At 29.0% G+C, this 13,976-nt stretch overlaps 1 protein-coding gene across 1 annotated transcript; it reads right to left on the bottom strand.

The window, feature by feature from the left end:
* Positions 1-919: 919 nt before the first annotated feature.
* Positions 920-1,892, bottom strand: LOC112275156 (uncharacterized). Its single transcript, XM_024505251.3, has 2 exons — positions 1,423-1,892; positions 920-1,255 (listed from the first exon to the last, which is right to left on the bottom strand). Exons 1-2 carry the CDS (start codon positions 1,661-1,663, stop codon positions 1,101-1,103), a joined length of 396 nt encoding a protein of 131 aa, XP_024361019.1. The 5' UTR covers positions 1,664-1,892; the 3' UTR covers positions 920-1,100.
* Between the last annotated feature and the right edge of the window lie 12,084 nt (positions 1,893-13,976).

A 13,976-nucleotide genomic window follows, 5' to 3' on the forward strand; every position in this document is an offset into this window, starting at 1 on the left:
GTGCCAGTATTATTGTAGGTGAATGTCAGGAAGATTGGTACTCCATTCGTGTCCATTCGACGACTTAATTACTTCTTGATTGTGTCCAGGATTCGCAGTTGGTCTGTTTCTTTTACTGAGAATAAGGGGGAATATACTTGTTGAATTTCCACGATTGCACAGCACGTCTTCCAAAAGTTATTCAAGGACCAGGATGAAGCGAATTTTCTAATAAGTAACTTCTAATCAAACAAGGTTTTAGTTCAAAAATTATAATGTGACCAACCTAATTAGATGTGGCATGTGTTGTCATGTAATAGTAACATAAAAGGACAATCAATTCAATCTACTGTTGTACGTGAAGTTCAGACCCGATTTTTGTCAATTGCTCACTGTCATTGAACTATTGGAAGTCACACACGACCTGTCACAGCAGTAGATTAAAGACAATAAATTGATATCTACATTGAGGGAAAGATTCCTGGTCACATACTGTCCCAAATATACCGCTTAGTGAGAAACAACAAATATATGCTGGATAGATACTGATATGGGAGAGAGATATGTCAGATGATGGGGCATATATTATTCATTCTTCCATCACCTGGAAATGTTTTACTACTTGCGAAGAAGATACAACTTCGGTAAGGTATTGAAAAGACCTTGGTGAAAGTCTATGAGACCCATTCTTCTCAAAGAGTACACAAGGTCAGAAAGTTCCAGCTGTGCGTGCACAGGACGCAGGAGTTGTTTCTAAGCTAGCGAAATAGAAGCATACCAGATCAACTAGACGTGTAAAGCAAGAGAGCCACCGACAAGATTTAAATTAAAATGACCACTCGGGAACTGATACACGATTACAATGAAGAATGATCAAACAAACAAGCAGAACAGGTGAAGAATCAGAGTGCGAATAATGTTTTAGCTTTCAACACGGTACTTAGAGGCGATCAATATGACGGTCAAATTAATGAATTGAGAAAGACATACAAGATTTATGATCCCTAATATCCACTTCCCTAAGTTCGCATAACCATCAGCAGCGATGCATTCGACAGAATGCGTTACTCCTAAACAAAAATGGGGTTATTCACCGGAAGTCTTGTACTACAGTACTGAATTTAATATAAGAATGCGGCAGCTGCAACACCCATGAAGATAATCACGCTTGAGGCAACGTTGGTGGAGGCGGCGGATTCAGGTGCACTGGGTCCTGGAGCGTCAGCGACAGGGCCCTCGGAGGCAGTGGGCGCATTGACAGGGCTAGACTCCGGAACTGGTAGAGCAAAACCACACCGAAAGATCAGATATTGATAGATCCAAATCAAGCACTGAAGGTAGCTTCGGATCAAAAGAGAGACACAAACAAAATAACAATCAGAAAAGCTCAACCAGCAGAAACGGGTTCAGCAAACCCGATGGCGAAAAGAAGAGCGATCTAACCTGGAGAAGCCACGGGGGCCGTCGATGGAGGAGACATGGGCGAGCCTTGGGGACTGTGCTCGGGAGCATAAGTGGGTGCATGAGCCGGAGCATACACGGGCGCGCCGGGGGTCATCTCAGGGGCGTACGTAGGAGCCATTTCCGGTGCCATTTGTCCATTTGATTGTACAAACACTGAAGCGAAGAGCGCCACCAAACAGATAGCCACTGACATGGTGTTGCGGCGAGCAGAAATGGCCATTGCGAGCCTAAGGTTTTTCCAAATCAACGAAAGATGGAAGGAATCGAACAAATAGTGTCAAAACGACACTGAAGTTCCACACAAACGATTACAATAACACAAAATAAACCAAAAAACCAAAAAAATCAAAACGCAACACCCTCGACACAAGTTTGATCAGAGCCGGTGATACACCAGGCGAAATCAGATTCAAAACTGGTCATGAAGGGATATCGTGAACAATGATCAAGCAGAACCTGATGAAATTGAGGGAGCAAGTGACTGCATATGTAGGCACACTGGGACGCGGAACGCGGAGGTGGGGGACATCGAAATGGAAGGTTCTCATGCGCAGTCTGCACCGAACACGGCGCAGCACCGCAGAGATAGCGACGTTCGCAAGCTAAATCTAGTTGTTTCCACGATCCAGGCAGTTTCTTGCCAGTCGAGCCACCGAAATCGGTGCCATTCCACAGTCTGTAAACAGGTGCTCTTGTGTGTCGTGAACCTTGTTCGATGGAATGCACCCACCTGGACTCTTGATCGAGGGTCCTGAAGCAGGCAACGAACTCCACCATTTGTGCAAGCTTCTTCGGCGATCGCCGATCACTACTCCCATCTGATCCGATCTCACAATATCAACCCCCACCCCGCTGCTCCGATGCCTGTTTCGTCGACACCCGGACCGCGACGCATCGAAGATTGTCCAGCTTCCGGGTGACGTCTCATCGCTCTAAATATAAAGTTTATGAATGCGATGAAACTCCACTTGTTGCTTCACTCATTCACGCCGACCAGGTATTGCTAAATTCAGAACGACTCCATCGTTCTGGACCCTGTCTCGCAGGTTCAGGTGGTAGCTCCATTTCCGTTGCTGACAACCTCATGTAATGATGCATTTGCATGTTGTTGTCTCGCAGGTTCAGGAGGTGGCTCCATTGCCGATGCTGACAACCTCATGTGATGATGCATTTGCATGTTGTTGTTGTGGTTGCTGTCGCTGCCAGTTCTGCGTTTCTCTGCTGCCAGTTCTGTGTTTGTATTATATGAAAAATACATATCATGTAAGAAAACATTGTTGTTGATAAAAAATAGTGAAATATGGTTGAAGAAAGATCAATAGAGATTAGATAGTTAAAAAATGTACTTATAACAGCTTTGTGGATTACAAAGAAAATATCACGCCAAAAACGCATTTGTATCAACTGAGTATGTTTACATATTCGTTTTTATTTATTAATTACTACTATTATTAGATTTAAACATTTGAATATATTGCAACTATTCTATGTATTAGAATTATATATATATATTTTTTTGTAAAATCAATATTTTTTATTTTTTATCAAATAATAATTTAATTTTAGTTGAGTGGTAATTACAATTTTTGGAGTAAAGAAACATGTGATGTACAAAACATCAACTCTGAAAAAAAAGAAAAAGAAAAAGAAAAATCACCATATATACTTGTATTATTTTTTAGGTAACAAATATTGATAATTTTTATTCAATCAAAATATGAAAAATTCAATCAGTATGAAATAAAAATATATAATTATATGAACTAGTAAAGAATCTCAAAATTGAGTTTATATATATACATAAAAAGATTATGAAAATTTATGGATACATAGATGCAAATTGCTTAGTTGAGATTGTTAACAACAACATTTAAGCACATGTTACAAACCAAATTTTATAATTAAATTGAACATGTAAACTATAAAAAAATTGGTTAATAGTAAGCTACATAGATTGATAAGAATGTATTATTGAAAAGATTTTATTTATCTTTATTTTCCTATTTTTATATAGATTAATTTTGATTAAGTATTTTAAAACTATGACTTTTTCTATTGTTCTTAAATTTCTTTAGTTTGTCTTTAACATATATTTTAGGTGTAATTAAAACCTGTATAACTATATTAAATTATTGTGAGATTTTATCTTTAAAGATTTTTATTTCAAACTTATTTTAAAAAACAAACTAGTTCCATAAGACAACAAATTTAACAATTATAAATATTAAAGTAATATAATTTTGATAAAAAATATATATATATATATATATATATATATATATATATATATATATATATATATATATTTAAAAATCTCACAATTGATCTCACTATTTACATCAAATACTTTTCTTGTTATATTAATTTATCAATTATGAATTTTTTAAATTAGTTGATTCATCATAAAAATAATTTCAAAAAAAATTTCTTTAAAAACTATCATTGCAATTTTGCTAATTTTGTCTAAAATAGATAAGATGAAATTTTTTCAGTATTATATTTTTTTATGTCATTTATTTGATATGGCCTAAGAACACTTACTAAAGTATCAAAAAATATGTAAAACATAAAGATTGTAGATTCTTCTAGTTTTGTTGTTATTATGAATATAGTTACAATTTTATTCTAATACTATATAAAGTCAACTTATGAGATTTTTTAAAATTTCAAAATTTTGTTTTAATATTTTTTTAATAATAATTAAAATTTAATTACAATTTGTTTACATTTATACCCTATGAACTTTTTTAGTACCTTTAGACACTTTTAGTAAGAATATACTAATACTGTCAATAATAATTATATCTATTGATTTAAAATTAAAAAAATATCAGATTATTACTAAAATATCACAAATTCATATATCTTTAGATTTTTAAAATAGATCTAATGAAATATAATAATATAATTAAATTTAAATATTTAAATATTATTTTTTTTTGGTCTTAAATTAAGATTCTTTAGAAAAATTACAATAGCTTAATCAAATTAATTACTTCTACACTATCATTATTAAAAAATAAAATATCAATTCTATGCAACCAAAATAAGAAATAATATAATTATAAAAAATAAAAAATAAAATATACATACATAATTAAAAAATAAAAGAATCTCCTTTATTATTGTTAATTTTATTATTTTTTAGTAATAATACTTATATAAAATCAAAATATGAATATAAAATATATCAACATATAATAGTTTATTAAAAAATATTAGATGTAAAAATAACTATTATTAAAAAACTTCTTATATTAATGATCTTCAAATTATCTTAATATAAGTTTTATCAATAGATTTTAATTGATGGAATTGTTAAAAATATAGATTTTAGTTATTTAAATATAAAAATATTAAAATCAAAGAGTCTTTTTGATGATATAATTATTTATTAGAATTTAACAATATTTATAGGATACAAGAGACTTATTAGATTTTTTTATAAAAATAGAATCTTAATAAGTTTTGGAGGCAATTATCTTAGTTGGTTTATTATTTATTATTTTTAAATATTAAAGATTAGTTATTAAGACCAATTTCTATATTTTCCTTCTATCTATATTTATTATTTATTAAAAAATCTATAAATATTAATTAATAATTATAAGAAGCACAAGAAAGAACTTCATGTCTTTTTAATTATTTATATTAGAAATACGATTTTTTATTGATTTAAATTTATTTTATTATTATAAAAAATAAGAAAATAAGAAAACATGATTTTAATTTGATATTACTATTATAAAAATATTATAAAATTTTTTAGAATTTATTTATAACCTTTAAGAATTTTTAGAGAAAATTTCAAGACTTTAGTAAAATTAAATTTGTATCACCTTAGGAGCCTTTATGAAGAAATGAAGCAAGATTTAAAGACCACACTAGGTTCTTAGGCTAATTGGATTTTTTTTGAATACTATGGGGAAGTCAAAAATGCAAAAATAAAAATTTTACTAGTAAAAAATAGGAAGATGAGCAGCTAGTTTAGTCCTTACAGGAAGGGAGGTACACAAGTTCCATATAGATTATATCACCTTAAATGTAGTTAAGAAGGTAAGAGTAAGGCCTTGTGGCCTTTCTTAAAAATCCAAAATATACTACATGTGAGTCTTGGTGAAGGTGGAATCTTTGATCTATAAACATGTTACTTTTAAGGTAAAATAATTTTATTTAACTTTTTATGTATTTACTTGCTATCTTTAAACCTTTTAAAATTATTTATAATAATATTAATTCACATATTTCTTATATTATTAGAAAGCTATTTTTTATTTTTTTATTTTTTTATTTTAAAAAGAAATTAATTTTATTTTTTATTAGGTAAAATTTAGTAAATAGATTGTAACTTAATTTTGGATTGTATAATTGCTTGATTTCATTTATTTTACTTATTTTTTGTTTGTTTTTCTTTTGTTTTTGTTATTTGCTTCTTTTACTTCAGACTACCAATTAGAAGCAACTCTTAATTGAGACCATATTGTAATTTAGATTAAAGGGTGGAATTTATCTTTGTACTTAATATTATATTAAACATGGTCATTAAAATTATTTTTATATTATGTAATTTTTTATAACTTAAATTAAAGTAGAAAATTATTTATTGATTTGATAATATTTAAATATTATTATGATATAGATATCAATATCTATTTTTTTGTATTTTTAAAATAAACAAATAAAAAAATAAAAAAGTATATATTTTATTAAATCATTATAATCTTAATATTATAACTTTTTTTAACTATTTGTACAATTAAGCTTGGTATAAATATGTATAATTATTTAGATAAGAGTTATTAGATAGAAAATAAATATAGATAAATTCAATAATATCTTATGGAGTAGCTTCTTAGATGGTTCATAGATGCAAATTTTACTTTATATGTATTTATAGTTGATTTATAGCTTGAAATCTTGATCAACAAGTTGGCCTTGTATTGCACATATTGTCACGGACATACATATAATTACCTATATGAATAGATAAAAGTATGTAAAAGTAGGTTAATTGTGTAATATCTTCTAGAGAAGCTTCTTAGAAGCTTCATAGACGCTGCTTTGACTTTATAGGAGTCTATAGTTGACTTTTAGGTTAGAAACTTGGTCAACAAGTTAGCCATGTGCCACGCATGTTGGAAGCTTAAAGAACAAGCTAACTACGTGGTCTATCCATAGAAAACTTGCCTTGCAAGCAAAGGCATGTGGCCTAGAAAGTCAACATATATTGGAGGTCTTATAGAACATCGCCACGTGGCTTCTAGTTAGATAGTATATATAGAGGCAAGAGTGAAGCCCTCTTCACTCTTGTCAACTCCTTTCTTGCTTCTAGTCTAGTTTCAAGGGTCTCTAGTTTTCTTGTATTTTGGCAATAGCCATTCCAGTTTCTTTCTTAATATACATATTTCTATTTTGTCCTATTTCTTTTTGAGAAAAGTCTCACTTACTCTTTAGCTTTCATCGAGTTCTTGTCCCTGACACATATTGGCAATTTATTGTATAAGTTGGCTATATAGCACACATTTAGGAAATTTTTCTTATAAGCTAACCATGTATTTTGCAAGTTAAACATATATTATACGTCTTATAGAACGTCACTACATAGCTCTTAATTAGATAGTATATATGGAAGAAAGAATGAAACCTTATTCATTCTTGTCAACACCTTTGGTGTTCTTAGTCTTATTTAAAGAAATTCTAGTTTTCTTATCTTTAGCAATATCAATTTTAGTTCAATACTATATTAGCTTTGAATGATTATCTATTTTTTTTAAAGTAATATAAGAATATACTCACCATTTAATTTTTTGAAATTTATGTCCTTTAAATTTTGACAAAATTACTAATTTATTGTTTTTGTTTTGTTTAAAAATTAGTAGATTATTCTTTTTTGTGAAAATTTTCATTTATCAATAGTGGTTACAAATTATCCTTCTCTAATTTGAATTATGGATTTATTAAAACCTTTTGGTATAGAAATCAAAGAAAAAATTATTGAAGGTACAATCAATAGAAATGAAAATAGATTTGTAACTATTGCAAATCTTTACAAGCTTGTAAAAACTCTTAGGATAGGAATTTCACATAATTCTATTGTCAACTATGGAAATACTATTCTTGTGCCTATAGAAAATATCAACAATAAAGTTCAAATTTTACACCAAGAAGTTATATAATTGAAAGAAGCAAGTACATCAATATTATAATTGAATCCAAAAAATCTTGCTACTACAAGTATGAAGAAAGCAAGTATAAGTAAGTTAGAGAAGTTTGATGGAAGAAGATCAAAACTTTATGGATTTCAACATGTAAAGTTCTATCTAAAGTTACATCTTTTTGTCATAGATATGCATATATACTCTAATAATTATCAATATGATTAGGTAGAAATAAATAAAATTATATAAAAATAGGTTAATTTTATAATAACTTATAGAGAAGATTTTTAGAAGCTTCATAGATATTATTTGACTTTATATGTTTTTATAGTTGATTGATAGATTAGAAACTTGGTCAATAAATTAATCATATGTTGATATCTTGCAGAACAAGTTAACTATGTGGTATATATATAGAAAACTTATCTTGTAAGTTAAAGATATATGTCTTGCAAAGTCAACACATTTTGAAGGTTCTATAGGACATTGCTACCTAGTTCTTAATTGAGAATATATATTGAAACAAGAGTAAAGCCTTCTTTATTCTTGTCAATGCCTTTCTAGTTTTTAATCTTATTTCAAGACTTTCTAGTCTTTTTATTTTTGGCAATAGCTATATATAATATTAAAGTTGTAGATTATCTTGCTCTAATTTAACTTTTTGAGATTGTTTGAATTATCTATGGAAAGAAAGATTATGGATGCTACTCTCAACAAAAGTGAGAATAAATTTATAATTATTGTAGATTTTTATGAGCTTGTCAATACTCTAAGAGTAGAAATGTTACATATTTTCAACGTGAATCATAGAAGTATTATTCTTATACTTATGGAAGAAATTTAGACTCTACATCAAAAAATTGTGCAGTTGAAGGAAGCAAGTAGATAGACGTCACAACCAAATCTTAAGAGTTTTTGCTTCTACAAGTATGATAAGGATAAAGATTGATATGCCTAAGAAGTTTGATGGAACAAGGTCAAAATTTCAAGGATTTTTATAATAAGTCAAGCTTTATATAAGATTCCATGCCTTTGAATATTTTGATGGATTTACTCAAGTCAAATTCATAGGCACATTTCTATAAGAAAGTACTCTATCTTAGTTTGCACCTTTAATGTAAAAAGATTTGCAAGTCCTTTATAATTGGAATTCATTCTTAAAAGTGTTTATAGCCACATTTGGAGAAATTGATCTAAAAAGAGTAGCAAAAATTAAGTTCTTATTTATATGGCAAGGATCATGGTCAACCACCATATATGCTATTGAATTCCAAAACCTTCCTTGTAATGTGGACTGGAATAACAAAGTCCTTATCAATCAATTTCAATATGGATTGAAGGACAATGTTAAAGATTTATTATTGATAATGCCAAAGGCAAAATCTTTGAAATAGTTTATTGCTCAAGCTATTGCATGCAACAATTGATTATTTGAAAGACATCAAGAATAAAGACTTAGTTGGAGAAGAACAAGTCAAATAATGATGGTATTAGGGTAGAGAGAGTTTGTTTCAAGAAAGCACTAGGATCCTGGGTGTCACTAATTACTTAATCAAGCTTCAAAATAAGGGAAGCCCTAAGTTTATATATAAAATTTCCCTTTTGGAGTAATTACACCAAATACATAAGCCTCAAGTAATCAAAAATATCCAAAATATGATAAAATCTTCTAAATCCTTGTATATCCTTATCTGAATTTTTTTCCAAATTTCAATACCTCATAACTCGTGATCCAACCATCCAAACGTACTCAAATTTTATATGAAATATTTATATATTTTTATCAACTTTCACAACAAATTTCAATTGCAAATTTGTTGCGGATCTTGAGATATCTTAAAAACCCTAACAATCACTTCAAATCCTTGTCTTTATACACATGTATGTATTTTTCTTTATATCTCACAAAATAAAAGCTCAAATGCCACAAAATTTTTATTTTTAGCTTTATAACAAAAAAATTTTATTTTCCAAAAGTTTGAGTCAAAATTTTGTCCGAAAACTCAAGTTATGGCTCCAACTATTACTATAAACAAAATTGCTTACTTACTACCTTTGAATTAGAAGCGTCGCCTTCAATTCCTTATATCTCCTTCATATGAACTTCAAAAATAATAATTCTTTTTTAAAAGCTGTAGGACTTGAAATCGTTGTTTCAGCCACACCTTCCGATCTTCAAAAACTACCGCGCAACTCCTCATATTCACAAAAGAGTAACAGTATAACTTATATTAAAATCTTAACTTCAAACGTCTATAACTTCTTCACCCTAACTCCAAATCCTCTAATTTTTGCACACAAATTGTAGCCAAAATCCTAAATCTTACAACCTTAGCTTCTAATTTCCAAATGCCTTCTTTGAAGTCGCCAAAATCCTTGTTAAGGTCATAGACAGCCTCCTCAAAGCCTATTGGGCATGATATTCGACCAATAGGGATGAAGTTCTCCATTCCTTGCCTTCATCCAACCATGCCTTGCTTTCATCCCTCTCAATTAGCCTCCCATTAGTTTGGATTTTTTTTCTTAGGCTTCCACCTTCTTTCAAGGCTTCATACTAAATATTTAGGTTATATATATATATATATATATATATATATATATACCAAAATCAAAATAAGTAAAAAAAATAAAGTAAGGTTTTTTTATACCAACTCCTTTTAATTTAATCTATTGACAACTCTAACATACATCTAGATTTATCAACACATAATATGTTTTAACTATTTTTTATATACTATAAGCATTTATAGTATGACAACAGAAACTTCTAATTTTTGAAAAACTTATTGATCAAGGCCAGAACCAATGGAAATTGATATGATATATTTTAAATCCCTCACAGAGCAAAAAAAGTCTTGACAATGCAATAAAGGCTTATGCTTATATTATAGAGAAGCTAAATATATTGCTCAATATTATCCAAAGAAACAATGCAACCTCAAAATAAGAAGCATGGTTGCCAAAAAAGACAATATGTCAAAAAACAAGTTTTTCTAGTTACAATAGCAACAATTTGGCTAGAATCTTGCATAACTTCCAATAAAGGTTCTATTCTCTCCTCAAATCTCTCATCTTATTTTACAATAGAAATTTATTTAGGATCTAAAAATCACAAAGTCTTAGCTTTGTTAGATTCTAGAACCTGAATCTATTTTATAGACAAAGATTTTGTCAAAAAATAAGAAATATCGTTAGTCAAAAAAACTAAACCTATACATATAGAAGTCATAAATGGTTATTTGCTATCTTCTAGAAATATTATGTATGAGATTGTTCCTTTAGATATAGCAATTAAAGATTATAATATCATAATTATATTTAATATAATATATTTTCTATTCAATTCAATTATTTTAGGATTATCTTGATTAAAAAAGTATAATCCTTAAATGCATTAGATTTCTTATAATCCTAGTTTTTTTATAAATTAATCTAAAATTCCGTTAGTTAAGTAGAAATACATAAGTTTAGTGCATCTAAACTCTTATTAGTAGATGCAAGAGCTTTCATATATGCTACAATAAAAAGATTATCTTTTGCTATACATGCCACGCCCATTTTTGATGGTAAAAAGATGACAAGGAGTATTCTTAATGAGTATCATGATTTTTAGGATATTTTTTTAAAAAATAATATAGATATTCTATTAAAGTATTATTCTTATGATTGTTCCATCAATCTTTATGGAAGAGCTCAACCTTCATTTGGACCAATCTATAACTTATCATAAAACAAGTTAAATGTACTTTAAGAATATATTAATGAAAACTTGGCTAAAAATTTCATACGTCATTTTAAATCTTTAGTTGGAGCTCCTATCTTATTTATGAAGAAAAAAGTCAAATCTCTGTGGATGTATATTAACTATCAAGGATTCAATAAGATGAACATCAAAAATAGATTTCTTCTATCTTTGATTTCAAAATTTTCTAATCAATTCAATCAAGCAAAGATCTATATAAAAATAAATCAATGAAGAGCATATAATTTGATATGCATTAAAAAAGGAGATAAATAAAAAATTATGCTTTAAACCAGATATGAACATTTTGAATATAATGTCTTACTTTTTGGACTTATAAATGCATCAGCTGCTTTTCAATACCTAATGAATGATGTCTTTTGCGAGTTTCTTGATAATTTTGTCATTTGTTATTTGAATGACATCTTAATCTACTCTAAGAATTCATAAGCATATGAAGTTCATGTTTGTTAAGTATTACAAAAACTTAGAAATTATATGAGATTATATGCCAAGTTAGAAAAGTGTATATTCTACACTATTCAAGTTGATTTTTTAGGATACATTATTACTAATGAAAAGCTAATGATGGATTTGAAGAAAGTCTAGAATATAATAGATTGGAAGTTTTTAAGAACAATAAGAAATGTGCAATGCTTTTTGGCCTTTGCCAGTTACTATCAGATCTTTATGAAGATTTTTTTTCAAGTTATAATTCTACTTATATATTTGACTTGTAAAGACAAATTTAAATAGAAGAAAGAAGCCAAAGCATTGTTTGATGCTTTAAAAAGGGAGTTTACTTCTATACCAATCTTATATTATATTAAATTTTTAAAGAAATTTTTCATATAAATAAATACATCAAAATTTACCTTAGGTATAATATTATCATAAATAGAAGTAGATGACAAAGTCCATCTAGTAGCTTATTATTCTAATTTTTTTCAGCAATGAAGATTAATGATGAGATTAACAATAAAGATCTCTTTGCAATTATAGATTCATTTTAAGAATTGCATCATTAGCTGGAAGGTGCTTTGAGTCTAATCATTAAGTATACAAGTCATAGGAATCTTGAGTATTTTATATTGGCACATATTTTGAATTATTGTCAAGCTCATTGGAGCATATCTTCATCAAGATTTGATTTCAAGATCTCTTATTGATCTAAAAAATAATAAGATTTGGTTGATGTCATTTTTAGACATTCTTATCTTGCACCAAAAAAAAGAGATGCATCTTTTGATCAACAAAGAATAATTTTCTTGAAGCTAGAGCATTTTCAATTTTGAGTAAAAAAATCAACATTGATTGTTGATTCAACCTTTGCCAAGCAAATTCAACAAGTATAGTGACTCAAAAAAAATATTTGAATGTTGACATGTTTTGGAAAGAATTGTTGAAGATGAGGAAGTACTTACTTAGTTACAACCGCATAGAGATTAAACATAGTATGTTGCTAATAGTAAAAAGGCAACAAAGAGTTAAAGTAAGTTATTGTGGTGGCATCAAGGATTTAGTTGGATGAGGTAGAAATGGATGTAATATCAAAAGAATGGAAGTTACCTTGATGGTGAGAAAACCACCACCTATAAGTAAAGAGTGTTGGAAGTAAGAGTCATCTTTTTCCACACTTCTCTTAGATTACAATCCTTGCTAATGCTAAGTGTTTGTAGTTTTTAGACTTCTTTTTTTCAATAGGTTATGGACCCACTCACATTTGCTTGAATATTTTTTGAAGTTCTTTGAAGTGGTTTTGTAAGTGTGGAGTAGATCAAGTTGTTGTTGCTGATGTTAGGCTTTGGAAGAACCTAACTTTCAGATTCAAATCTAGATCTAGATTATGGTTTGCTCTTACTTATGGTTAAGAGCATTTTGATGTTAGTGTCTTGTTTTTCACCTATAGACAAAGTTTGCATTGTACTTTTGCTGAGATAGATCTTTGGTAATCTAACTTTATGATTTCATGTCTTAAAGTTGTTGATTGTGCTTAAAAGGTGTCTTATGGTGTATAGAGGTGATTTGTGAGCATAAGAAAGATATTAGAGTGGCAAATCAGATTTGAGACACTTAGATAAGTCATCAGACTTGTGACAAGTTTTAGAAGTGAAGTTGATAGAGTTTTTTGAGAGTTAAAACACTAGTTTGTTTACAAAGAAGGATTCTGTGATTCTAAGGCAACAAAACCTTCTTGCTGATTTTTGAGAGCATTAGGACTTCTTCTTACAATCTTTTTTGATACAACTCTTCCTTAGACATGGCTTCAAGTGAGGGTGAAGGATTGAGAGTTATTGAGAAGTTTAGAGGTAACAATTTCTACCATTGGAAGGTAAAAATAGAGCTTTTGTTGGCATCCTTCGATCTTTGGAATATTGTGGATGAAAGTGAAGAGGCTTTAAGCAAAGATGCTGATATAAAGGAGAAGAAGGAGTTCAAACATCGTGAAAAAAAAACTTTTGGATTGATTGCAAGTAATGTGGATGAAGCCAACTTCTCCCACATTATCTCTTGCAAAGGACCACCGGAAGCATGGAAGACTCTTTGCAACATCTATCAGAGCAAAAACTTATCCAACATCATCTATACAAGGAGGAAGTTCTTCACTTGTAAGATGGAAGAAAGTGAAGACC

The sequence above is a fragment of the Physcomitrium patens genome, chromosome 22 (genome assembly GCF_059467195.1).
Source record: "Physcomitrium patens ecotype Gransden chromosome 22, ASM5946719v1, whole genome shotgun sequence".
Lineage (NCBI taxonomy): Eukaryota > Viridiplantae > Streptophyta > Bryopsida > Funariales > Funariaceae > Physcomitrium > Physcomitrium patens.

Bases quoted from the DNA above. Each gene is read 5' to 3' on its own strand.
- LOC112275156 (XM_024505251.3), bottom strand. From the start codon at position 1,663: ATGGCCATTTCTGCTCGCCGCAACACCATGTCAGTGGCTATCTGTTTG. The intron at 1,256-1,422 runs GTTAGATCGCTC...TTGCTCTACCAG, and splicing joins GGCCCCCGTGGCTTCTCCAG to TTCCGGAGTCTAGCCCTGTC.